We start from the raw sequence: 27,882 nt of genomic DNA, 5'->3' as shown, positions 1-27,882 counted from the left end.
ATGATAATGGATCCAGAACAAAGAGCACCATAGATGGTCCCATAGAAGTAGAGGCAGAACCATAAAGCATGAATCAATTTTGATGAGGTAATAATACAGAATGGCGCATCCTTCTTGAGGCATAGACCTGCCATGATTAGCACATATATAGCTGAAAGTATCATATTTAGTCATAAGCCTAGAAAGCAATAAAGTCGATATGAATAACCACCAGTAGCTCCACGAGAATCTCAGTATGAAAGAAAACAATCACAACCCATAATTCCAGCTACCTCTATGGTTCCCAGGTACGTTATAAGGAGCAAATTGTGAGGACAATTGGACGTCCCTACGCAGCAAGAAAGAACAGCCAAAATACCTCCAATGCGACCTAAAGGTGAACTTATTGCTGGGCGCACTGTACCCTTGGAGCTGCATCTTCATCTTCATCGTAGGCATCTTGCTGCTGCTGTTGCTGCTTTCGCCTCGTCTCCTCCTCCATATTGACGTCATATAGAGTCGTCTCCTCACACTCATCCAACTCCATGTCCAACAAGTGGTTGCTAGGTCTTGGTGGCAAAAGGGTCTCCAGGGCATGGCATTGATCAGGAGAGAGCGAGCCGGAATCTGGAAATTCAACATTGAATTGGATGTACAGGCGACCCTTCATGAAGGGCCTACCATGATGAGGCATTCCCTCGTCATTGATTGCTTTAAATTGACCTGATTAGAGAGCAGCAGGTTATATAACCCAAAAAAGGTGGTCATACATGTTATAAGGTAGATCAAGAAAAATCAGCAGCTTAGATCAAAACTTATATACGACAGATCTAAGAACTTACCAGGCTTGACAACTTCGCCTGGATTTGACTTGATGAGCAGTTGTCTGCCATCAAGATGGGTCAGAGCAAACTGGAAGCCACAGAGTGCCTCAGTCAGACTGAGTGTATGTTCCACAAAAAGATCATCATATTTTCTCTTAAATTTCGGGTGCTCTTTTTGTTGCAGTATGAATATAATATCTCCTGTGACAGTGTCAGGCTGCAAACATGGATTTTACAGAGTTAGACATAAGAGAACTAAGAGATTCAGAGAGAACGGCATGCTAGTAAGTTAATCAAACTTTACCCGACAAGCACCGGTACCCAGGATAAAAATCAAGGAGTATAAGAAAATACTACTGACTAGGTTGACATAGATGTAATAGCATAACACATGATGAACAGCCAAAAAAAATGGTAGTTTATAATTTTCTTTTTTTGGAAAGAAAAGAGGCTTGCTTACAGCTTCATCAGCTTCCCCTTGGAATACAATCTTCTCACTATGTTGCATTCCTTTCTCAACATGCACCTCCAGTACTTTCTTCTCCTGGCTGATTTTGTTCCCTTTGCACTGTGGACACTTGTCTTTATCGCTGATGATCTCACCTGCATAACAGTACATTTAGAAGATAAACTGAACCAAAAAATTCCTCAATGCACCAAGAGTACAAACAATATGAAAGATCTGTCACACCTGAGCCTCTGCATTCAGGACAAGCATGCTGCATCTGTTGAATCATGCCTAGTCCAATCTGTCTAGTTACTGTCCTTACTCCTGTACCTTGACATCCATAACATCTTCCAGATACACCACTCTTTGAGCCCTTTCTGAAACGACGAGCAAACATACGAATAAATATCATAAAACATAGAGAGGAAAATATTAATGAGCACACTAATGACTATACTATAGAATGTCTGTATTCTATAAATAAAATGATGTTCAAGTATCAAAGAATTAGCTTGCCATTACACACATCTGAGCCAAAGAGACAGCAATGCATGTTGTGGGGTTGCTCTATGAGTCAAATAGTATAATATGTAAGAGACGGTATTAGTTAATTAACGGTGCATGGGATGCACCGGCCCTAGATGAAGAAAATTATGTACATGCATAATCAACTGTTATCATCATCATCCCTCTGGTGCAATAGTGAACCTAATGTCCATAACAAAATTTCAACAAATTCCACAACCGCACGAGCTTAAAGTTGCAAAAAGTGGTTGCATGTATACGATTAAGGTCATGTGGCTTCCAACTTCTCTTAAGATATGAAATCTTCCGCATACATGGTGAATTTTATAATATATGCCAATGAACCTATTTTTTTAAGGAAGAAGAAACTTGTTCCTAACAGTCTTCTGAAACTTTAAATTGTAATTTGGAATCGTAGAAAATTTGGATTTGTTTCAACCATAAAATTGCACTGCAAATGTAAATTTCATTGAGCTGTTTCATGTTCCCCAATCATGCAAGCGCCAATCTTGCCTAAGCTATCTCTAATCTTCATTTAGACAGTCTTTCATGGATACTCGCACCCAACTCCAAAAATCCAAGTTAGATACATGCCAAATACTTATGAAGTTCTAAGATAGCCACTTCTAAAGATTGGAAGAGAGTTGAACTCTTCTGACAATAAGTGAGTTGAACTCTTCCAACATCAAGTTTGATCCTCTAATTTAATATTAAAAGTGAGTCATCATTCTTTTTCGAGATTTGTTAAGGATGTAAGCATTAAAATATCTTTGCAAAAAATTATTTTGGTAATCTCCTTAAGTTAATTGGAAAGTTTATTGGTGAACAAGTTAATTGGGAAGTTTGAATGAGAAACAAGAACATTGAAAGATCTTAACAAACATTATCTTTTTAACATTTTCCTTTTAATATTTAAACAGATATTGTTTAAATGTATAAATGTATAATTTAGTTAAATTTATATGTCATCCTATGTATCCGTGTCTCCCTCTTTTTTGCTCTTGCCGAGTCAGACCTTGTAAACGTATACAAATTTGATTTTGATATCCATGATGCAACACTGCATTAAATAATTGTAGTAGCCGCATCAATAATTATCTCAATTTCAAGCATCTCACATTGTGCTCGAATTCAAGGTTGTTTCTCATAGTTTCGCAACCATCCACCACTACATCCTGAACTCTATAATCCAAACCTAATGGGACGCACAATTATTAACCATTAAACTATCTGAGGTACACAGAAGCAGTATCAGTCAAAAAAAAAAATCTTGAAGCAAGAGTATACCAATTCAGCATCCAGTGATAATTCCGAAGCTCATTGTGAACAGGGATAGGATATATCGACCAGCTTCCAATAACTAAATCAGCATTAAAATATCATATTTATTAAGCATATCTCACAGCAAATCTCATTAATTCTATCTTACTCTGCATGATTGAACATCTGAAACCAGGTGCCAATGCACAGGTAAGGTTCCGCCCACACTCAATATACATTCAACCAAGGTATCTGTCCTCTGATAACATAGCAGCATCTAAATGTTACACATGCACCACTAGTGTTGTGCACAGACAGAAAATGTACTCATCAATATTACAATAGCAAAAGTAAAATTACTCAATGGCATTTTTATTCTATAGAGAAGATCAACACAAGAAGGCCAAGCTCTGTGACTTCCCATAACCAAACACCTATTTTCTATTTATTATTGCATTTCTTCCTACTCTTTCTCCTCTTCACACCTCAGACTTCTATCATAAGCAGTACACATCTTCCTCTAAAGCTGCTGCTTTTTATCATGCAGCCCATGCCACATCCTTCCTCGATTTATCTTACATAAATCTCTTGAAAATTCTAACAATATATTATACTGTCATGTTATTAGTCTTCTCTGTCTTCATGTATTTTGTTTGGAACTTTCTTTTACACCATTTCAAACCAACCTAGCCATACAAGATCTAATCTCAATGAATATCTCCACTAAAGAAATCCCTTATTTATCACTCTTTATTTTCTTCCTTTCTGTCCTTAATAACACTTCACCAGTTTGATCTGACAAAAATCAGATCCATTATAACCAAATCATCTCTTTCACAAGGGGAATTTTTCTATTCCAATTGAACATTCCTTAAATTTCTTTTATGTCATCTGATTTCTACTCAATCCCCTCACATTTCTTTCACCTTAAGGGACCTTTGACCCCTTGACCAAAGGTGAGTGTTGTTTTTCCTTCATGGAACTTGAGGATCCAATCCAAAAACTTGCACAAGGACCACATTACCGACTAGAATCCTCAGCAACAAGAAGGAACAGCCAACAGGCATGGCAGGAGCACAGACTGAAGTGCCAGCAATGCCAGTTCAAGCCACCATGCACTTACCAGGCCAGGATTGGACCAGAATGGGACACAATTATGCAACACACACCCCAGTGCAAGGCCAGCACAACACTGGCATGCAGTGATAAAAACCTTAAGCAGGAAAGATAAGAACCTTCGGGTGGAAAGCATAAATCCTATAATCAGCAATATTGTGGTATCCTCACTGCCCTAGTTTGAGCAACCCAAGCAAGGTTCCTAACAAATGACATGGTGGTGGAACTATGCGCTGTTCTCTATGTGGGATGAACTTGGAAATTATGCTAATCAAATTTGCAGACAAAACAAGCACAAGGGCAAAACGAATTTAATGTTGAAATGACAATATAGAAAATGAAACCTGGCAACTCTTAACCACCTGTCTGAAAGAAAATCTGTTTCTTTTCAACTCATTTGAGAAAGAATTGCTTATAATGTCACAGCCATTTGCATGAAAGAAACATCATAAAGAATATCCACTAATCACAAAGGTTTTATGATCATCACCAGAAGCAAGATTTGCCACCCATCGAACTACATCAATGCTCTTTATCAATAGATACCTGTTGTCCTTTCTTAGCACCACAGTTTTTGTTCTAAATTACTACCATTTCTTACCTTTTCTTAACTGCCAGCAAAAACAGTCCGACACTAGTCAGTGTTCTTGCAATTGAAGGGTCCAATATCAAAGATCAACATCACCATGGATACCAGAAGAGGACATCTCTAATGATGACTCCATATAAATCCTCCATCAAGTGCAATTTCAGCCTTTTCAGAACTTTAGCTCCAACAAAGGTGCCGAGGCCCCTATAATTCGAGCTTTATCACTGAAGTCTAATTATAGATTTAGTTTCTTAACCAACGGCTCTTATATGTCACATGCTTCTAGTTGATGAAGCAAGAACCATTTTCCTTCCATGAAGGCATAATCAACATCTGGTATATGGGGCAATACAACATATAATTCCATTTCCAACTCCAATAGCTTATGCATTATCTATTGATGATTATTTCTTATATTTAATCTATCATTTACCAAAAATGCAAGTGTTTCGAACATTTGTAAATTTCCAGAACTTAAAAAAATCCAAAGGTAAGTTACAATTATCCAAAATGGAGAAGGTGAACAGAACTAAGTTTCATTTGGCTGTTTGGTGTATTTGTGCATTCAAGATGAATACTGCTCCCCGTTCTAAATTTTATCATCTTACCCTTTTGTTTAAATGTTTTGATGCTCCAGGAGATTTTTTAGGGTTGGTCCTCATTTCCTGGGCTTAAATTGGGGCCTATATGGTAGATCTTCCTAAAAGCCAACTGGGCAGACAGGTTTCATGGCAAGAATCCCCTGCCTTGGTTTACATTCACTAGAAATCCAGCACCTAATTATAGACTTTTAATAACAGAATGACAGTTAATAGCAAAAAATCTGCTACTCCTTCCATGGAGCATTCTCAACTTTCAGTTGAGCCCAATAACCAGTCAGGGGAAAAACATAAGAGTATCAGGGCAGTAGATGAATTTTAATGTCTACCATAACCTATTTCTGTTCATTTGAGGATAATCATGCCCCAAAAGAGAAAATAGAATTACGATCCACTGAGCTACTAAGTCAACCATTCCAGGGGTACAAACATCCAGCAATTATAGGAGAAACAAGAAAAAAGAAGTATGATTATTAATAAACAACAAAGCTGTATAATGGAAAATCCTAAGAAAGAAAAGAGTATATCAGATGTGTAGACTCAGTAGGACAGAGAGGTACTTATCATAAACAATTTAATATATTAGAAGAACATGCAATAAATAGACTAAAGGATTTCGACCTAGATGTCACAAATTCTAAGAAGTTTTACAGGAATTAAGTGTTGAGCAGGAGACCTCCAATCACTCTTTATTGACTTATCGAATAATTCATACATTGTACTCCGACAACAGTGTCATCAGACGTTGTTTAAATCATATGATCACCAGAGTGCACAATTCTTGCCAAAGATTCAAGATGAAAGCCTTAGGAATCACTTGGGAATAAAATTGGGATTGGACAAGTGGCAAAATTTTCCTTCATTAAAAAAAAAAAAAGCCAATGATTATCTTGAGCAAACAAGTGTTAGGTAATGCTGATTGCAACAGCCGTAGAAATGTGAAAATTAAGCTTACTAAAGATCCAAAATGGTAAAAATATGTTGCTAGTAGTCGCAGCAATTGGCAATAGCTCATCTGATATTGCTTATAATGTTGAGAATTAAATTTGTCAAAACAAAGAATCCATTGGGATGGAGAAAAGAATCATTATGCATGTTGAGGGCATCATCGGCTGACAAATCACATATTGGAAGAATGTCATTAAAGATATGTATTTTGCATCCACAATTTCACGTTGATTTCGACTTTGAGTTTTCTTGGCTAGAATCTCATATCAAAAGTAAGCGACAAACAAAAATTTGTAATAAGATCAAATACAAAGACAAAAAAAAGGAGCACTAAAACATAGCAAGTATGATGGCTGAACATTCTGAATTCCTAATATTGTTACTTTATTTCTTACAAAAAGCAAAGTAGCCATATAATTGATATTTTCGTGACAGAAGTTACCTAGCAGTCACTAAAAACCCTGGTTATAGAGATAGAAAAGGAAAATTGGAAAATGTTGTAGATAACCTTTGTAAACTAAATTGAAAATACAGAGTTGCAGATATGTAATTTTGATCCAGTAAATGAGCTAGTGAATTTTTCTTCTACGGAACACTCAGATGATGGTTATCATTGACCCAAGACACTATCACACCCAGCACTCAGCACCAGCCCCATTTTATCAATTTCCTCTCAAGAAAACAATGAAACATCAATAGAAGAATAAATCAATAATTAGTCTTTAACATATTTTAGATTTAAAATTTAGATATCATCAGAAAATATGGAAGCTCAGCACCTTAACCAACACCTATCTAAACTTCTAACTAAAAAAGAGGAACTCTTAGTCATTGCAGGGCTCATAAAAAGATTATGTTCTGTCTCATGCAATCACAGGACCACCGTGCTACCCATGTATACAGCCTCTCACAATTGCCCTTCTCAATCACCTAGATTAATCAAATGTACATCATTTCCACTTAAGTACCAATTGTAGCGCCTCTGTTCAAATTCACCACCATAATAATTTTACAAAATTAGAGTCGGTTATCAAAGACATGAGAAGGCAGAAAACTCTAAAAATTCACCATCCAAGAAAAGAGATAAACAAGCAATCTGAAAGCCCATAGGATGGTCACAAGTTTGAAAAAACAAGGAATTATACTACAATTCCAAAGCATCAATCCTAGACAAATAGAAATCCATTTTCATAATTAAACATAAATTGATAGTGAATTATAGACATAAACCCTACTTTGAGGAATTCTAACCAACTTAAATACTACAGCTTTACCAGAATATTCTTAATAAAATACATAAAGTAAAACGCAGTAATCCCAAAATTATATCTGGCATCAAAAGCTAAGTATTGCATTGCATAATTACCAAGAATTCATTGTTAGAAATCTCAAAACAACTCTAATCTCCAATACTGAAACGAAATGCACCAAATAGCATAGCAATACATATACACTAGAGTTAATTTGCAAGGATAACCCAAATAACAGACAAATCGCTGAAAACCCATCTGTCATCAAACAAAGCAGCAAATAAATAGTGTGAACCATGCAAAAGGACACCGAGGTGAAAGGAATTAGCATAGCCATCAGCGACCAAAAGAAAGATTCCAACTGTGACTGGTCAAACTTTAGAAAACAAAGAAACTGTAACATCTTTTACAGATCTAAAAGCAAAACCATTAACCAAAATAACATTTTTTAAGATGAGTTTCTCATAATAGAATATCCACCTGCCTACTTTTCAAACCATCAACCACTATCACAACTAGTACTTTGGTAAATCAACCAACCTTACAATTTGAGAAGTTTGTAGTTTAGTTTGGGAGGAAGATAATCACGAGACAAACCATAAGAGAAAACAAAACCAAATTTGAAGTTGAGACCTAAAATTTTCATGTTTAACCATGAGTAATGCAGTGATAGAAGCAACTTAATGTGAGAAAACCTAAACTAGTCCAAAAAGAGCTGCACTATGATGACCATTTTCTAGGCCACCAACATTCAGTTACCTAAATTCGAAATCCAATACAGCAGATGAGACAAGCATGGGTGCTTACAACACAGAAATGGCTTTCATATATCTAACTTTTGCAGAAGCAAATGACCAGGCACCTCCCTTTCTAGTCATCTTTATATGTCCCTGATTAAAACAAGAAAGCCAAAACCAGCATATCCTATCATCATCTCACAAGGACTCACCAGCATTTTAATCATCCTCATAAAAACAGTATAAATATAAATCAACAACTTAACCTATCGTTAATCTGAAGGCGACTAGGTCTTGCTTAACCATAAGCAAGAACTCATTCAATTATTCAAGCATTCTCTTCTGAAGTAACACTTAATTTACCTAAATCTTTTGTAGAAATCTCAATAACCCTAATGCCATGGCTACCAACAACTTATTCAAGGAGAAACTAGTAGTATATATTTACTTCAAGTATCATACCACCTTAACTTTAAAGAAACTATAAGTTCCAAAAGTGATTGCACTACTTCAGCACACTATATGATAGCGAAAGTGCAGAGCCTACATGGGTATGAAGAAAAATCACATCCTAGTTAAATAGCCACTTGAACAGCTTATTGTTCATGCCCACACTAACAATAGTACAAGGTAGCGCTGGCACTAACAATAGTACAAGCCCTACCCAAACTAAAATTAGTCTGTCATGTCAAAACTTAAAAGCAACTTATCAATGGATGAACTAGGAGACAGTAAGTATAAAAGAACTAGGAGACAGTGAGTTGTTAATATATAAATGTGTTGTTGTGCGTGTATTTCTTGTTTAAATTTGACACATTATGCATATCTATGGCATGCACAAAGAAAAGTCCTAAAATAATTGAATAAAATTCCTACAATATTGTAGATGCCTAGCCATCACCTAGTAGATATTCCTCTGTATTCCGCAATAGTGGGAAATGACCAAATGAAACACTTAAAACATATTGCCCACTTTAATATCACATTAGAAAACATCACTCTGTTTTTGTCACATAAAATTTTGTAGAGATTATTATGGGCAACAATACCTACTGCTTTCATGCAAAATAGAATGTTGACACCTCATGATAAAAGAAAGGCAAAGAAAGAAGAACAAAATAGAATTCAAAGCATAAAGGCCATCTAAAGATATAAAAGCCAAACACAATATTAAGATAAACTGGACATAGACACACACACAGAGATTATATGTATATATTGCAACAATTAATATTTGCTAAGTTTAACTCCCGTAGAAAAATCTGGCTGAAAGCATCATAAAATTATATTAAGTTTAACATGCTAGAGCATGATCAAGGAATAACATATCAATTCAAAAAGATATAGAATTTACAAGAAATATACCCTTTGCACTTTGCACACAGTACATTTCTTGACAATGAAAGCTTTTTGGATGTCCCATTATACAAGTCTTCCAGGGACACCTTTAGAGTATGAACAACATCTTCACCGCGTCTCTGCCTATGACCTCTTGAGCTGCTTCCTTCAGATCAACCACAGTATAAAATATAAATGATTAGCACCATTGTTCACCGAAAACAAAACAAAAAAAAAAAGTAAAAGAATCTGTGATTGTAATCTCTCTCACCACCAAAAGCACCACCACCAAAAAATTGCTCAAATATATCAAAAGGATTGTGAGAAGCGCCACCTCCTCCTCCCATTCCCTCTTTAAGTGCATCTTCCCCATATTGGTCATATATTTCTCTCTTTTCAGGATCACTTAGAACTTCATAGGCTTGAGCCAGCTCCTTAAACTGATTTAATAGCAATAAAAGAAAACAAAGAAAACATAGGGATATCAACAGATAAACTACACCAGCACCTCTAGCTAGGGTTCATTATGTGCAAGCTGCCTAGAATATATCATAAATCCACCGTGAATTCAATGATTCGAAACTATCAGATGATCAGCAATTACGGCATAAACTAGAAGAAATCGGCTCACCTTTTCCGGATCTCCACCCTTGTCCGGGTGGTTCTTTATGGCGGCTTTCCTATAAGCCTTCTTTAGCTCATCTTGGCTCGCATTCTTCGAGACACCAAGAATTTCATAGTATTTGGTATTGTTACTTTTCCTCGGAGCACGCCCGAACATGATTGCCGATCTCTCTCAACCTCTCTCTCTCTCCAATTCTTTTCGTGCCTCTAAAAACCAATGTAAAAAAACAAAGAACGATCATAAAAGGAGCTGAACCAACCCAAGATCCATTTTTTACTCCAAAATTCCGTGAAAACAAGATATCTCTGAGAGCAAACAATACCAAAAACAGGAACCCTTACCCAGAAATCTTGGGCCGATTCAATTCGAAGCAGATTAAGAGAGAAGGGGGAAAAGAAAACAAAACCCTAGATTCAAAACCTAACTCAGAAAAAAGACAATCTTTGAAAATACCCGACTGGAGAAGGCAACTACAAGAACATCGGGAATGATTACCTAAATAGAGATCAGAGGGAAAACCCTAGCCCGATTGGAATAGGGAAGCGATCAGAGGGCGACGTGAGAATCTCAAACTAGAGATGAGGCCTTGGAAGCGACCACGGGGAGAGGGGAAGAGAATTCGCCGCGGGCGAGCCTTAAGTAGGCCCGCTGGGCAACTGCGCGGGTTGTACTTGTACAGCGGATCGTGCGGTGAGATCTCGGCCGTCTGATGAGATCGATAGGACGGTGGCTGCCCCTCGGGAGTTTTCCTTAGCTGGCCGCTCGAAACGCGATGGCCGTTGACGCGAAGGGGGAAACTCCAACGTCAGCTGGGGTCTGGTGACCCGCGGTGTCGATACACTTGATGACGTGGATGCACATGAATGACTCGATCTTTTTTATTTTGTTCCAGAGAGGCAAAGTTGGGTGGTAACATCCATGTTAGAGTAGGCAATATTTAGAAATCAGAAGGATCAGTTGGTTGGGCACATAAAATGACATCCAATCAGTTGCATTATTAGTTTTTCTATAGAGCATACCCATCGACAACAATCCTAAATGAGAGGATAAAGTTTATTTTCTATAGACGGTGAAAATCATCTAATAACTATTAAAGAGTCAGGTTCTAGAAAAATATGGGAGGCACTCAAAATATATGAAGCATGTGTTAGCTCTTTTCAAGCAATATGTAGTTATACCATCAATATCTTTGATACCATCGGTAGGAATAAGAGTGCCATTAGCACTCCTAATAACAAAACTCGCTCTACTAAAAGCACTTCTCTCATCTATATTGCTGTTGAAGTTAACTTTAAGGAAATATAAGAGTGGTGGCTTTTAAGAGAAATATATTATTTATGAAATCATAAATATATGTATGAAAAGAGCTATAGATTTTTTCTTCTGTCAAAGGTCTCTTTAGAGTAGTCGCTTGGATGAAATCTTGGGCCTGTATGGATGCTCTAAGAAGAATCATTTTAGCACTCTGATTCAAAGCTTAGAAAATATGTTCATTCCTAGCCAGCTAGATGTCTTCTATCTTCCCCAGAAGATGTATCTTTAATATCTTGATAAAAATCATCAAGGGAGAAAGAGTGGATAATAACAAAGTCCTAGATCAAAGCATGTCTCCATACTTAATAAACCAATTTGCACCATAGTATGACAAGAAGAATTGACTCCTCTACATCTGGACATGAGTCACAGAGGCTCAAAGTACCTCTAGAAGATGATCCTATGCAACATTCTATATAAATAAAGCAATCCTAAGATGAACACCTAACCTCCATACCCAAAATTTCACAATTAAGTAAATGTTTGGATTTAAAAAAAAGCTCATAAAATCTAATATCTTGATCATCAAACCAGACTCCATCTCAACCTGTCCACACAGTCACCTACTGGGATTGGCATAGAGAGAACTCTATCAGCCAACTCTTTTGTGGAAAGTTGAAGGTTGACTCCATTGTTTTTCATCGATCACAAAAAGATCCTTCACCCTTAGGCCGTGTAAAGAATTAGTATTTACATGAGTAGTCTATCGTGCAAGAGGGATGGATGATAACCATAGATATAGTATGATAGATAGGATACATATAGTATGATAGATAGGATAGACCATAAATTGTTACCGCCACATATATAGTTAAACTGTGCAGGGGCATAGAATACTACACCTTTGATATATATGGCAAGGAGTGCAAACTCCCTGCCACTCTAGATAACTAGGGTTTCCAAAAACTATAGATATATGATAGATATTTGTGAGAGCTATTGGATCTACTACGGTTGTGAGCTTTATAGTAAGTGCATTTAAGAGATTTGCACATGGAGGATATGTGCATGTACAAAACCCGACATCTAATATATTACTAATGGACTAAAGCAAAAAAATTAGATTCTTTTGGTATTTTTGTTGCTATGTGTTTTTATTTCCCTCCAAATTAATGAAACAATGCAATGGAGATGTACGTTAACTAGCATATAACTCACGTCTTAATAAAAAACATGGGATGTAATTTTTTTCTTCTTTTTTCAATTATTCTCAAAATAGAAAATAATAATATAATAAAAAATAAAAAATAAAGGATTTTAATAGCTCAATTTATGTTGCATATTAAGCAATCAACTTTAATAATGGCCAATATCATCAATAAATGTGTTTAAATGCTAAACACAGGACTTTGTACAAGCTGAGTCTTCATGGAGAAACTCTTATTATCAATACTAGCCCCACATGATGAGTAGGATACAATTTTTCTCTTTTTTCCAACAATTCTTGAAATGTAATATAATAATATAATAAATTATAATAAATAAAAAAATTTAATAACCAAAATTTTGTTGTGTATTAGGCAATCAATTTTTATAATGGTCGAGCAAGAACTCATGTCGCTGATACTAATGTTTGTCATTAATACTATTTTTCATGAAGTGAAAAGAAAACTCTGTAAAAAAAAAATCTTTGTGTAGAAAGTCATCATTAATACTAGTATCGGTAATATTGGCATCACATGGTATACAAGATACAATTTTTTCTGCTTTTTCTAATTATGTTTGGAATAAAATATAATAATATAATAAATAATAATAAATACAAGGCTCAAATAGCTAAATTTTTGTTGTATATTAAATAATGAGTTTTTATGGTGACAAAGCATATTAATACCAGTATTAGCATGGTGAATTAAGAACTTTGCATAAATTCGACAAACTTCCATTATATAAGTGCGTGCGTATATACATATGTAATAGAAGATATAATTTACATAAAACTTACATTACCCCTTGCTTGATTCTATCCTTTTTGAAAGAAATGAATTTATGCTTCTAAAAATTCTAAAGACTTTGCAGGCAATTTCAAAAACTGAAAAGTTTTCATCACATATGTTGTTCGGTCTTGTTCATCTTTTTCCGAAGGTTGAAAAAAAATAAAATCAATACTAAAAGAGCCCTTAGTGTTCATTTCATGGTAGATCCAAACTCCACCCAATTTTTATCAGCCATACAATTTTGATCAGAAATATTGTACACTGAAAAAAAATTGGTCATGAATATATATATATATAAAATCTCATTTTGATCCCTTTGTAATCTATCAAAATTTGCTACATATCTAAATTATAGAAGTTTCCGACACTTTGGATTATAAGGATTTTGTTTCATGAATAGTGTAATTCGTAAGGGCCATAGATTTCACTCCATTTTAAAAAAATAGTGTAAATTTAGGAATATTTTTTTTTAGTCCAAACTTTGTGTATGGACCTAGCATACTCAAAACTCTTATAAAATCATGCTTTACGATATTTGATGCCCGAAATAGATTCTATTTAGACATGTTCCGCCTTCATCTAATCAAAGGCTCAAAGACATGATTTATTGATTTATCATGTGTCATGGACTTGCAATCTAAAAACTTAAGGTATTAGGAAAAAGAACTAGTTTAGGCTAATTAATTTACATGACACTCCTTTTAATTGATTTGGGACAATATGCTAGATTGCACCATCCCTTCAAGATTAATGTGATTTAGAAGGGCATATTAAATTATGGCCACTCCAATACCATGTTGGCATTTAATTCATGGGATGACAATGCAAAGCTGGAGACTTGGACTTTATTCCACCATCGATGGCAGCCAATTGATTTTTTAAATCTTAGATTGAAGATTGTTGCAGCAAGTAATATTGGAAATATATTTAAGATCTTAGTTTGTTGTACACAAAGGAATCCTAGAAAGAAGATTGTTGGCCTCTACTTGGGTAAATGAAGGAACGTACAAGGGTAAACAAAGGAATAAACGGATGCACAGCTAACCAACCCCAAGACAGCCACACCTAACGACCCCCAAACCAGCCCTTCAAAAGGGCATCAGAGTCAGAGATCCTGCGGCGATTCCACCATGGCATTATCTTAGCGGCGACGCATCGACGTCACTGCTCTTCGTCCGATTAGAGGCCCCGCCGAGAAAATAAAGGAAAGAAGGCTTTTTTTTTTTTTGCAGCTCCGCGACGATAACAACCCTCGTACGTCTCCTTTGCCCTCTTCCTCGCTATCTCTTGTTTAAACTTTAGAGATGGCGTCTTGGGATCATTGGGTCGAGGCGGCGCTCTCGAGGCTGGCTTCCAAGAAGCTCCTCCGCTCAATCCGGCCAATCTCCGTTCACTCGCCGCCGCCGCCGTCTGGCGACCCCTCGGAGGGGCTCGAGACGTTCGATGGCCCGCGACATTGGGACCGGTCCGCGGTGGAGGTGGAAATCGAGGAGCCCACCTTTCGGGAGTGGCTCAATGAGCTCACAAGCCCCGGTAAGGCCTTTTCCCGCTTAGACTGTCGCGCACCCATTCTTACTTCATCCAAGCTCTTCCAATGTTTCCGGATCTTTGTTAAAATTTTATTATTATTATTATTATTATTATTATTATTATTATTATTATTATTATTTAAAACAAACGTCAGGACACCTGATCGAGATACTTCCAAGGTCCAAATTTATATTAAAAAATTGATTTTTTTTTAACATGTATTCAGGAGGTGAATCCATTGGTAAAGATGAGAAGGTCGGTGGGAAGCTGCTGCTCTTCTCGGGGAATGATTACTTGGGTTTGAGCTCTCACCCGGCCGTCCGAAAGGCTGCCGCAAAGGTTAGTGCACTTGATGATCTTTCACTGTTATGATGTGGAGTTGATTTAGTCAGGTGGGTTTGTTTTGGAATGTTTTCGGTTTTGATTTAGTCTATTTTTAGGCTGCTCAAGACCTCGGTATGGGTCCGAGAGGCTCTGCTCTAGTCTGTGGTTATACTAACTATCACAGGCTACTTGAAGCTTCCTTGGCAGATTTGAAGAAAAAAGAGGTATTTGAGAAATAAAGTCTTCTCTTCTATATTGTGAGATTCTTATGCATTACTACCCACAAAAAAAAAAAAGCTTCTTGGCTGCTTTGCATTAGCCTACGCTAAATATTATACTATAATATATTGACCCCTTTGGGTTGGAAGAAAGGATTTAAAACTTGTTTAGGACCTGTTTGGCTATTCCTACAGAAGTGGGCTGAAATGTCTAGAGGATTCATAGATTGGGCCATCCATTTAAGCATGGCCCTGTATCAACCCAACTCTACCTAGCTCAAATTCTGTGCAGCCCAAAGGTTAGGAACTGTGCTGGGTTTGGATAGGCTTTTAGAAACAAGTTAGATGGGCCAACAAACCCAATTTCTATAAGATTTTTGGTCCAATTCTATAGGAATATCCAAACTGGCCTTAACTGTGTATATTTGTTTATAATTAAGAAGGTTTACTCGAAATTTACTACCATTGTAATGATTATATCAGAAACAATAGTGCTTGAACTAGGGTTGTCTTGTTTACATCAGAAAAAAATGTGCTTGAACTTGGGCGAGGGTGTTAGCTGCAAAGTTGAACTTTTTATGTTTATTTGTGCATGTGTGTGGACTTGGACATGCTTATCAAATGTCACCTGATGTGAAGCAGCACCTAAAGTTCACTTGACTGAATACTCTGTTTTACTATCTACCTAAATGCGTGGTTTAACAATTTTTCTAGAGGTGCACAAATTGTTTCCTTCTTCCCAATTAGAAGGGAACAAGCTTTGCACCTTTTCTAGCACAGTTACTACATGGAAGTGAGATTGCAAAATGAAATTCTGTGAGATTTAATAATCATTATAGAGGTGCACAAATTGTTTCCTTCTTCACAATTAGAAGGGAACGAGTTTTACACCTTTTGTAGCACAAGTACTATATGGAAGTGAGATTGCAAAATGGAATTCGGTATGCAAAGGAGGTGAGGAAACTAAGTTTGAAAGATCACACTAAAAGATTGGCGCTTTGGAGTCTGGAAGGTGTGGCCGTTTGCCAAATGTCCAATGTCTAAAGAAATCCTTTTTTTTTTTAAATTTTCCTTACACCGATGTCCCCTCTTCCAACTTTGGAACTGCATGGCTGGATGACAACTCTGAATACCATGAGATGGTACACTAAATGCTTTAACAACATGCCATACCATGTAAAAGAGGAATATAAATTTATAGAAAATAATAAGTAATAATAAGTACATGCTGGTATCAATAATTTTATGTACTCAATAGACTTATTGTTCCATGGATTATCCGGAAAGAAAGAAATATTTAATTGCTGGCAGGTGACTTTGCAAATTAGTTGACAATTTGAGATTTTTTCAAGTGGTTATTTGTACCATAACATCTTTGTGTTACATATCTTGCTGGCAAGCTAGCACATGATTCCAGGTGTTGTATCTCTATCGTGTTCCTGCAGCATGTTTTGCTTCACATTGGCGTGTAGCGATGCATAACAACTTTAAGATATAAATCAAGCTGGCAAGTTAGTGGCATGGTTCAGAATTGTGTGCGTCGGCACCTTGCACACCAGTCCATATGCATGGTTATGCACTAATGTAAATTGAAATGATACGCAAGGGCAAAGTCATACAAACTGATGCATAAGGGTTGTGTCTGTGGCTCTGTGCCATGCCTTCCTTTCTTAAAATCATGCCCAAATTTCCTGAACAATCATGTTTCTATTCTAGAAAGTCTTGGAACTCTTCCCCATGGAACTGTTTTTGGTTTCTTTTCTTTCAAGGAATTGAATTCTGATGTATAAATTTGAAATTCTATTGACACAGAAACATTATTCAGCATTGGATAGCTTATAAATCAGGATAACTCATATTATATAAGCTTCTCAAAGTCTATATTGTCATGTTAGCTTGTGACAGTATCAGCAATAAGTATACAATTCACACAATTTCTTGTTGATACACAGACATTGTCTTGCAGTTATATATACTTTGAGTTTATTTATATGAGTAAATAGCTGCAGTAAAATAATGTTAGTTTACCCAGTAAATTACTTGAGACTGTTTATTTGAGACTGTGCAAACACATCTTAAACAACAATGAATACATATATCTGATATGTCTTATGGTTGCAAGTTTCTATAGGTTCATTAGATGCTACCATTAAATGTCCAGAAACTAGTATAAAGCTGTCAATCTTGATGTGCCAATTTTGGATCCATGTCATCATAACTCATACATATTCGGTGCTCTTTCCACTTATATATTATGTTGATTCTTCTGCTTTTTAACATGGATTGTGTATTGTTATCTATTTACAGGTTCTTGACATTAATCGCTATTGTGATGCCTTACTTCATAAGGCTAGTGCCTTTATAACTTTATATAATGGACTTTAAGATAAATTTTAATCCTTCTGCAAAATAGGTTGTTTACCATAATATTAATCCTTTGTTAGTAGTTCAAGTTCTTTGGTGCGTGGTAATATGAGAATTAAGATAGAACTGGGTAACACTTGCTTCAGAGCCGTGGTCAGCTGAATCAATTATTGTCTTGAATGCTGATTAATTCTTAACATTTATGAATTTTGAACCGGATGGATTTGCTTTGTATTGGAGACAATGACCGTATAAAGCCTGAGAAGATGTAAGACAAAAAGAACAGAGGACACTCGTCTTAATGAAAATTATGGCCCTAGAAAGCAACTAATGTACATGCAGGTTCTGTTGAGCTGACTTTAGTGTTCTGGTTTTACTTATTGTCTGGGCTTAACTTAGCTGTCATCACCTTAAAAGGCTGATGCACTGTAGATGCAAATGTGGTAAGTTACTGAGTTAGACGCCATATCATTTGTGTCATGTCCTCTGCTTTTTGTTATCATACAACAAATGCTACTAAGACGCCACTGCATGGTTTAAACCCTTTCAGGATTGCCTTCTTTGTCCTACCGGCTTTGCTGCCAACATGGCTTTCCTCTCTGCTCTGGGAAGTGTTAGCTCACTTCTGGCTGTTGGTAGGAAACCATCTATGGATGAAAGACTTGCCATATTTTCAGATGCCTTGAACCATGCTTCAATAATTGATGGGATCCGTCTAGCCGAGCGGCAACAGGAAGCAGAAGTTTTTGTATATAGGCATTGTGACATGTCTCATCTCAATGCTCTGCTGTATGCCTTCCTTTTACAGTTGATCTAAAATGTGCCATCTATTTTTGCAATACCTTACATCTCATGGTACTATCTACATTGTTAATAAACAGATCATGTTGTAAAATGGAGAAGAAGATTGTCATCACAGATAGGTATGCTATGCCCAATGAACTCCAATAGAGTAACTTTTAAAGATCAAGCTACATATGCTTGTAGTCTTGAGTGGCCTGAAAGCAGTCCTCCAATATGCCTTTTGATGACAGTTGGGACAATCAAATGATTTTGCTCCATTACCTTGCAGTGCCTGGCTACAGATCACACTGTAAAGGGCATGTGGTTGAGTTCTGTTACATAAAAAAAATTTTGCATTCTTATCATGCAGCCTGTTTAGTATGGATGGAGATTTTGCTCCAATAACCAAACTTGTTGAACTTCGCAAGAAGCATGGATTTTTATTGGCCATTGATGATGTAAGTCTCACTTATAAGGATTCATTTTAATCCATGCACTTTTCCATACATATTGGTATTGTGATTTATATTGAAGTTCTTTCAGGCTCATGCAACACTTGTTTGTGGAGAGAACGGTGGAGGTGTACCAGAAGTGCATGAGTGTGAAAATGATGTTGATATATGCATAGGCACCTTGAGCAAAGCTGCGGGTTGCCAGGGGGGTTTCATTGCTTGCAGGTAATTACTGTATTTGTTCTCTCGAGTGCTAGCAGTACAAACAAAATGCTGAAGACTGTGAATCATCAACCTGTCAAATATAGTGGTCAAATGGCCTTTGCATATAGTCAAATAACTTGTACACTTCACGAGAACTTGCGAGCATTAAGCATCTCAGTTGCAAACTTGCAACCTTAATATGTGATGGATGCTCCAGTTTCATAACATGCTACATCATACAAGGCAGTATAGACAATTGAGGTTTTAATGTTTGGTAATAAACACGTTTGTTACCTTTCTGCATCTCAAATATGGGTAAGAAATAGAAAATTACTGCATATATGTTCATCTCTCTAGAGGGTGGGCCTTGGTGCAATGGTATTGTTGCTCCATTGTGATTTAGGTATCATAGGTTTGAAATATGAAAACAGCCTCTCTGCATGCGCACGCGTGTGTGTTTGGGGAGTTGGGGGGGGGGGGGGGGGGGAGGGGTAAGGCTGCGTAAATTTGACCCTCCCCAGACCCCATAGTGGCAGGAGCCTCGTGTATTGGGATGCCTTTTTTTTTTATATATGCTCATCTCTTTAATATCTACTTCCTTTTTGTTTTATTCTCATAATTTTTGGGTTTTTGATTGCTAATGATGTTCAGCTGAGCTTCTATTCATGAAAGAATAATACTATTTATGCTGAAGATGAAGAAGAGATAAAACAAAGTGCTAAAGTTGATAAAGAGACAGATACTATCCACTTCTCTAGAGTAGGAATTGAAAATGTACAAGCATAGCATGCGTACTTTCTACTGACAGCATCTTGTTCACTGTGTTTAGACATCATCCTTAAAAAGATTGAAAGTATTGCTGCCTCTATGGGTGTAATAAACATGTGAAGGTAGTGGAGGCATTTATGGCCACCCATCAACAACTTAACTTTCCTAAGATTTAGTTCTTTTGTGTTGATATTCTGTTAAAGAGGCAACAACATGATTTGTAGGCATTCCATGAAGTTTCCAGCTTAGATCCTCAAGCTTAATAATTTATAGTGGGTAAAACTTGTCTATTGTTGGTTTTATTTCTGAAGAAATATAGAACATCAATTGGGAAATTAAAGTTAGGATTCTGGCTCATTGGAAGTTATGGCATCTGATTCACTGTTCTATGCCAGGGCCGTGGTAGGGTTTGCATGAGATGGTTCTTGGAGGGGTCAAATACTACTTGAGCTGACTTTCTCTAAGATTTCAATTATTTAATACTATTGACTTTATCCAGAAAATATGACCATGGAATTATAACATCATAAAAAGTTTAAAACTATTGCTCCCTTTTTTTTAGCTGTGGAATTTTGCAGAGATGACAGTCCAATCTGGTGTTATTTTCTTTGCTTCTGTTCATGATTATGCTGTCTCACTTCGTTCCTTGGAATTGTTTTTAGTTGTATTTTGACCGATTTATCATTTGTTTTTAGAAATTTTTGTTTTTGAGTCTACTATGAGAAATGTCAGGCTACTCATATTTTCCCATAGAAGGCATATATCATTTGTTTTTATAGATCTCCCTTTTTGTAGATGTGGGAATGGCTCAGAGATTTTCTGTCAGAGAACATAATTTTGATGCACCTATGTCTTTTCTTGAATGACTGGAGCAATGCATTTATATCTAACATGCAGTGATAGTTGAAAAGCAACAGATGGAAACATCGAATACATCAAGGGAGTCGTGCATTCATATTTGAAAAGTTTCCAGTACTTCTGCTTCTTTCTCTTGTCTTTGTTTACAAATATGTCAACTTTATTTATTTATTTTTAAACACTTATCTGGAAAAGTTGGATAGGGTTCACCTAGATTTGATGCTATTTCGGCTTCTATATTCTAATTTATTAATTATGTCGTTTCTTTTGGTATTAGAAATGCATTTTTTTTTACTTCTGTTATTAGTGATTTGTCAATGATTGTTTAGGCATTTTGATTATTCAACTTATTTTTTTGCTCTTGTTTTTCCATAGAAAGTTTTTTTTTTTCTGGTTTACATTTTGTTGATGCTGGAGTAGCTCAAATATTGCTATACAGTGAACTTAGTTTTAAGCATGAATGCCTTTTATCCAATGGTTATGCCCTCAAAATTCTCCATTTAACATGTCATTCATATTTAGCAGCAACAAATGGAAACAGCTAATACAATCAAGGGGCCGCTCATTCATATTTTCAACTTCTATTCCGGTGCCCATTGCTGCTGCTGCTCATGGTATTTACTGCTTAAAATATGCACAGCTTACATGCAAAGCCACTTGTGAAGGAGCAAATTATGTATTGTTGTCTTTCTTGGTGTTGGCTTTGATGTCAAACTACCCATTATTTTTTCAAGTGCTGTGGCCAAAGTACTCAACCTTTCAACAATATAAATTTAAAATCGATGAGAAACAAATGATCAGTGTATCCTATAACTTCAACAAAAGGAAAGCTACATGAAGTATGCACGTCAACTTAGTACTCTATTGTAAACTGAGATCTATTACAATGTATACATGAAAACATTACCATTTATAAGCTTCTGATTATTTGTTTTGTTAGGCATTAGCTTCTAAACTTCCTAGAGTATCATTATACACCCAAGAGTTGACCCGATGATATTCTACTTGCACATTTTATACACTCAATTTAACATGATGTTAATGTTGGGAACACCAAAAATTAATGAACTTAAAAAGGTTTAAGTGGTTTTAGAACAGCTCCAGAATTACTTGCATATAACTCATGAGCAAGTTAAAAAGCTTAAAAGATGGCCAGGCACAGAATATAGCTAATGTCATTCATCCTTAAAATAGGCTTCTATTAGTAAAACTAGATCAATGATAGTGCTATTGATATCCCCAGAATACTAAAAGGCTTAGAATATAGTAAAGTGAGTCATCATCTCAACGCCTTTAACAAAATAATCAGACCATTTTCACAAACCAATTTCTTGGACCATTTTCTAGTCATAATTATTTTTTATGTAACCAAAACAGTGACTACTTTAATCGCTGGCTAGTTTGGTGTTTTTATTTTAAACACTTTTGACTGCATACACAGTGTTAAGAAATGCTAAAATTTTGTGTTCTTTTCTAGATTTTGCAATCAGTTCATTAGAATATTTCTTAGCTTACACAAACATATACTGTTAATACGTTAAGTAAGATAATCTTGTATATTGAAGTCTCTTTTATGGTTTTCTTTAAAATTGTCTAGCCATTCAATCTGATCAACTTAGTAATAAAAAATATGATATTTGGACGATGCTCAAATGGGTGATATTGTAAATGCTATGTCTTAGTTATGTTCTCTTAAATATAATGGATTTGACCACTACATTTTCATATAAAGTATGGATTTTTTATTCCTGCAACCTTGTGCTGCTTTGTGGAGTGCAAGCCATTTCTTCTAGTCCAGATCTTCTGCAGCATACTGGCACCTAAACCTCATGATTGCCTTTGAAAGTGACATGGCTCATGATGACATATTTAAAAAGTTGGAACTTAATTTTGATCCTTGTCCATTTTTATTTCCACGTACATAGCTGTTTGGTAGTAATAAAGTTTCTTATCTCCAGCACATGGGATGTAGAAATTTCTTTAGCTTGACTGTTGACTGTTCAAAAGCAAATCTAGGGTTTCAAAGCAATTCTTGAGCAATTTGGGCAACTTCAAGCTCTGTCCCAACTATTTAGTTGGGCTTTATGAATCCTTTTTCATCAATCATTTCTTTATGTTTATTTTGAACTTTTCTAAATCCTTTCTCCCAATTCCCGACCATGCTAGCTTGGGTCTTCTCTCTGTCCAGGCCCTCTGTCACACACACATCAATGTTGTGCAGTATTTTTATTGCACTCTGTTCGCATTTGTTGTGTGGCTTCAGTTGTATCCATTCCAGAAGTGTACCCCCACCAAAAGAAAAGAAACTTCTGGTTTAAGTTTCAGAATCTTTACCTTCACACTGCAAAACTATTTGTTATCGTAGCATCAGACTCCCAATGATGGTGAGTTTATCCATTGCAAGTTAAAGAATGTAGCAATTGTAAATAATCAAGGAAAACTTTTGACAGTTGTTTCTTTTCAATCACCAGAGTTTCTTAGAATAGGTTGAGAATTATTTATTAACACATCAGGACTATGAGGTCTAAACTTAAAGAAGAAACCATTCTACAATTAATATTTGACCCTGATGATGGGCGATGGAGAGTGTAGTGAAGTAGGGAAATAAGAAGAGAAACTGCAGGGATTGCCTCTGTTCTCCAATACCCGTGTCCTCTTTTTCTGAAAGAAATGCTGGGCACTATCTAATGGCTGATCTAGATTTTTAATGTGTTTGAGCCTCATATACTTGGTAGTTTAAGGATGAAAAAATTAAAGCATTTGTCCTATCTGTGGATGAAAGGGGTGTCTATAAAAGGCATGTTGCTAGTCTCGAGGAACTCTAACCTGTACTGAGTAATACTTGGCAAATGGAACTGTTGGAGGTGTATTTACACCTACATGAGCAATTCAATTCATGATGGTTGGACCATGAAAGGTCAGGTCAAACTTGAACCAATTTGATACAAGATAGGCAACCTGATGGCATTGCTGCAATTATGATCTTCTCCTTCCTAGAGTCCGTTTTGAACTGAACTCTGCCCAATGAACCAGGGACAAGCTGGTTTCAAATCAATGAATTTTCCCTCAAAAATCTGAGTAGATTATGTGAAGGCCAAATTAAAATTATCTAGAAGAACCCATCTTAATCCCTTTGTTATCAAAAGCCCATCTTCATCCTGTGTCGCATCAGAGGTGATCCACATGATCCAATGGACCAGCAGCAATTAGGGAGCTTCCATTATTGCTGTACTCTAAGAATTGGATCTGGGAGGATCGCCCTCATAGTGCAGGTGGCTAAATCTGGATTCTGGGCATTACTGTAGGATGCCTGATGGTTTCAGAGGATATTGCTTTTTGTCTGATAGTTTGATCAATCATCCACTTGAACTATTTGAAAGAAGTCATGCCAAGTCGATTGGATTACAAAAGCCAATGGCAGATCTGGGAGTATTTGCTTTCGGAACATGGATCATTATACCTGAATTCTTAGCCTGGATGCAGATACTTGATAGTTCATGGAGCTGTAGCGCTCTCATTCCTTATCTGATTTATGATCCAATTTTAGATTTTGAAAGAAGGGTTATGGAACTTCCTTGCCTCCATTTTTTTGGCATGAGCCAATGGTGGAGTTCAATCCAGCATCCTTTGACTTTTGGACTAGCTACTCTGGAACCTCAAGAAACTTGCAAATATCTGTTAACATAAAGTCTTCTCATACCTCGTATAATCATCTGATTGACAACCCGTCTGATAAACATGAGATGCATTTCATATTCTTCCCCAGGCCCAAGTATTATGATGACCCAATGACTGGTTATGAACCCGAAGCTACAGCAATTTATCTTATTGAAGATGGCAGCAACAAGCCCTTTTCTACTCGAGCCTTAATTAGGTTTAATTGAATCCTAATTTTTAAACTAGCAAGGTTCTGAATAAGAGCCTTCTCATTGATGGGTTCAGCTTTGAACCTCATGAAGAAGGTTTCGATTTTGAAACCGTAACCTATGTGAGATGCAGGTTTTTTTCTCAAAACCTCGGTTTTATTTGCAGTGATCATGTTTTATCTCATCGTCTTTCTTAATGATTTTTGTTTAACGTAAAGGGTCTTTATTTTTCAGCCAACATAATTGAAGGTTGTTCATTAATTTAAGAGTGTAATTAATCAGGACTCGAATGCAAATCATGAGATGTACCTGATTCTTTTATTACTTGAACTCTTGTTTCTCACAAACAGAGTCACCTCTACCATTGATGTCTCTCATTTTGTTGTAATCCAGAGGAAATTTCTTTTGTTGTTTTGAGGATGCCATGTAACATGGCTGACCTGAGTGATGGGTTTGAGGCATGACAGTAATTACACTTTTTGTCATTGAACACCACCAAGGCTTTGGAGCATTAGTAGGACTACTACAGAACACTAGCATTTCTAAGACTTGTGGTATTTGTGGAGTTATATGTGAATGAATGAATCAAGAGAAAAAACAAACATCTTAGGGTAAACATCACATTTTGAAAGCAGAATACTTGGGAATTATAAACATCTCTCCTTTAGACCTACTTTCCCTGCTGACATGTTGATTAAACCTTCTAGCCTTAAGAAATTGGTGAGGTGTCTCCAACAGTTAGTTGGGCTTTGGATTGGTGGCATTTAAGGATTTCTTACGCCCTTTTTTGGGGCTATTCTGGTAATATCTAGATATCTCCTTTATCCTTCAAAGATGAGACCCTCAATTCCAGATCTCTCATTTTGGATTTGCTCTGTACTGATTATTAAATTCTTACTAAATGGACAGTTCAAAGCCTTTGTCTCTAGTATATTAGGTGAAAAGAAATTTGCAAGACCATTAGTATGTGATATATCTTGCAAAAAATTCTCATAATCCTTCTGTTCATGGACTTCAATGAAAAAGTTTTATAGTGTCTATGTTGATGACAAAAGAGCATGGTTTGACTGTTGAGTTCAAGACGATGCTAACTGCTAAATTTATGGTAGTCAGAAAGAAAATTCAACTGTCCAACCTGCAAAGAACTTTCCATCTACAAGCTTAAATAGTATGTCTGCATCTGCATCTGCTAGTTGTTTGGTGGTCGGTTGACATTATAAATGGATGCAGCAAGTGGCAATCTGATGTGCGACAAGCAATTTCGCATATCTGTGCTCTGGGTGCATGCTTGGAATCTGATGTTGTATAGGTGTTGGAAGCCAAGCCCAGAAACTAGGATTGGATAATTCATTAGTGGCTTTTTTTATTGAATTTAATTATAATGGTATGTTTCTTAAATTCTTTGTACTGATGTACAGATGTTACAATGACTTCTTTTATCATATTCCATCTGGCAAACGAAAAGGTAAGATGCATCTCAAGCTATAATGGAAAAATAATCTGGAGGACAAATAAATGATGGCATATATAGGCATACAAACAAGTTTTCCTGACTGCTTGTATGACATTATTGACAGACTTCCTTGTCATGCATTTTTTTTTAATATTTTCATTTTCATATTATCTCTGCATCTTTTTCAACTGTTCAGATTATAAATTTTTACAATGCTTTAAAAATAACAGTCTGAGCATGCATGCAGCTGCTGTCACTGTGGCAAGAAAGGAGAAGTGGCGTAGAATAGCAGTATGGAGTCGAGTGCATGACTTCTATTCTTTAACCCAACTTAATATTACCAGTCCTATAATTTCCCTGATCATCGGAAGTGAAGAAGCTGCACTTAGTGCTAGCAGGTTTTCTCCCTTCCTTATTCTGCATTCTACGATCTCAAGTATTATGCTGTTTTTGAAGACGAGTGTTATCTCGTTGATTCTTTGGACAGGCATATGCTTAAATCTGGATTCCATGTGACAGCAATCCGACCACCTACAGTGCCTCCCAACTCGTGCAGGTAATCTAATCATTTTATCTTAGGCCTTTGCCGTGATATTGAGGTATCTGGAACCATGATGTGTATTTTCTTTTCTTTTTTTCAGGTTACGGATTACTGTGAGTGCTGCTCATTCTTCGGAGGATATTAGAAGGCTTGTAGCTGCATTATCTGGCTGCATTCGATTCCCAGCTCTTGAGCAGAATTACCAAATAGCTTCAAAGATCTAATATTTTGAAGCAGCTGATTTGATTTTCCATATTTATTGTAAACTGTCACAAACAATTCTTTTGCAGTTTCTATAGGAAAGAAGTAGTGGGAGATAAGCTGCAGTAGTTTGCTTTGGTTTGATGGTGACAATGAAGTTTTACATAAAGCAATGGCAAAGAATGACAAATTAAAGCCGGTCTTCTTTGTTATGATTAGAATGTTTAATTTAAAGCTGGTCGTCTTTCGTGTAATTTAAAACATGTCCAAAATGCACACAAGTATTCAGGAGTTCAAATCTGCACATAAGCGCAGTTTCATTTGCTCAGGAAAAAAAAAAAGAAAAAAGAGAGAACATGTCAAGAAATAATCTTGATAGTTAGAAATGCCAAACTTAGGAGAAGAAAAAAAATGGTGCAATTGTGTCTAAAAGCCATGCTTTATAGAAACTCTCTCAAAATCACTCTCTCTAAATAAAAAGGAGACCATGTCGTAATACAAGGGGCATCTTTTTAAAGAACACTGTGGAGTTCTGAGGTGCTTGCACGTATCAGCCTGGCAGTGTTACGTTGTAGGACTGAGGTGCTTGCATGTTCCAGCCTGTTGAGTCACACGTGTAGGGAACTGAGGTGCTGCAGAGGTGGTCTGGAGACAGACATGGATCGTGTTTTGATGCTTTACTGGTTCTGTGGGACATCTCAGATAGGTATTAGGGTGTATGTTATATTGATGCACAGATACACATCATCCTAAGACAGGTTATTACACTATATGTTGGTGTGCGAGAATCATCCCAAAAGGGCAAAATAGATGACGAGCCCCCAAAATAAA

General features: G+C 36.4%; 2 protein-coding genes across 4 annotated transcripts; one reads left to right on the top strand and one right to left on the bottom strand.

The window, feature by feature from the left end:
- Positions 1 to 48: 48 nt before the first annotated feature.
- On the bottom strand, positions 49 to 10,884 carry LOC103717276 (chaperone protein dnaJ A6-like). Of its 2 annotated transcripts, XM_039120322.1 has the most exons (9): positions 10,734 to 10,860; positions 10,580 to 10,645; positions 10,245 to 10,444; positions 9,885 to 10,053; positions 9,641 to 9,779; positions 1,495 to 1,628; positions 1,264 to 1,406; positions 822 to 1,020; positions 49 to 702 (listed from the first exon to the last, which is right to left on the bottom strand). In XM_039120322.1, exons 3-9 carry the CDS (start codon positions 10,392 to 10,394, stop codon positions 383 to 385), a joined length of 1,254 nt encoding a protein of 417 aa, XP_038976250.1. In that variant the 5' UTR covers positions 10,395 to 10,444; positions 10,580 to 10,645; positions 10,734 to 10,860; the 3' UTR covers positions 49 to 382. The 2 variants fall into 2 exon arrangements, with proteins under 2 accessions (XP_038976250.1, XP_026664306.2); XM_026808505.2 differs by lacking the exon at positions 10,580 to 10,645 and having other exon boundaries at positions 10,734 to 10,884.
- Positions 10,885 to 14,569: 3,685 nt separating this feature from the next.
- On the top strand, positions 14,570 to 27,249 carry LOC103717277 (8-amino-7-oxononanoate synthase). Of its 2 annotated transcripts, none has more exons than XM_026808506.2 (11): positions 14,570 to 15,022; positions 15,246 to 15,358; positions 15,460 to 15,567; positions 18,476 to 18,714; positions 18,807 to 18,848; positions 19,079 to 19,166; positions 19,252 to 19,385; positions 21,513 to 21,604; positions 26,557 to 26,707; positions 26,797 to 26,865; positions 26,951 to 27,249. In XM_026808506.2, the coding sequence occupies exons 1-11, from the start codon at positions 14,794 to 14,796 to the stop codon at positions 27,072 to 27,074; spliced, it is 1,389 nt and encodes a 462-aa protein (XP_026664307.2). In that variant the 5' UTR covers positions 14,570 to 14,793; the 3' UTR covers positions 27,075 to 27,249. The 2 variants fall into 2 exon arrangements, with proteins under 2 accessions (XP_026664307.2, XP_008803821.2); XM_008805599.4 differs by having other exon boundaries at positions 14,573 to 15,022; positions 21,516 to 21,604.
- The last annotated feature ends 633 nt before the right edge of the window (positions 27,250 to 27,882 follow it).

This window comes from Phoenix dactylifera, chromosome 2, assembly GCF_009389715.1.
Source record: "Phoenix dactylifera cultivar Barhee BC4 chromosome 2, palm_55x_up_171113_PBpolish2nd_filt_p, whole genome shotgun sequence".
NCBI classification, from domain to species: Eukaryota; Viridiplantae; Streptophyta; class Magnoliopsida; order Arecales; family Arecaceae; genus Phoenix; species Phoenix dactylifera.
The sequence above is the reverse complement of the archived record's forward strand: the minus strand, read 5'-3'. Positions and strand labels throughout refer to the sequence as shown.

Bases quoted from the DNA above. Each gene is read 5' to 3' on its own strand.
- LOC103717276 (XM_026808505.2), bottom strand. From the start codon at position 10,394: ATGTTCGGGCGTGCTCCGAGGAAAAGTAACAATACCAAATACTATGAA. The intron at 10,054-10,244 runs GTGAGCCGATTT...CTATTAAATCAG, and splicing joins AGGGTGGAGATCCGGAAAAG to TTTAAGGAGCTGGCTCAAGC. The intron at 1,629-9,640 runs GTATATTTCTTG...TCGTCGTTTCAG, and splicing joins CTGTGTGCAAAGTGCAAAGG to AAAGGGCTCAAAGAGTGGTG.
- LOC103717277 (XM_026808506.2), top strand. From the start codon at position 14,794: ATGGCGTCTTGGGATCATTGGGTCGAGGCGGCGCTCTCGAGGCTGGCT. The intron at 15,359-15,459 runs GTTAGTGCACTT...GTCTATTTTTAG, and splicing joins TCCGAAAGGCTGCCGCAAAG to GCTGCTCAAGACCTCGGTAT. The intron at 19,386-21,512 runs GTAATTACTGTA...ATTCATATTTAG, and splicing joins GGGGGTTTCATTGCTTGCAG to CAGCAACAAATGGAAACAGC.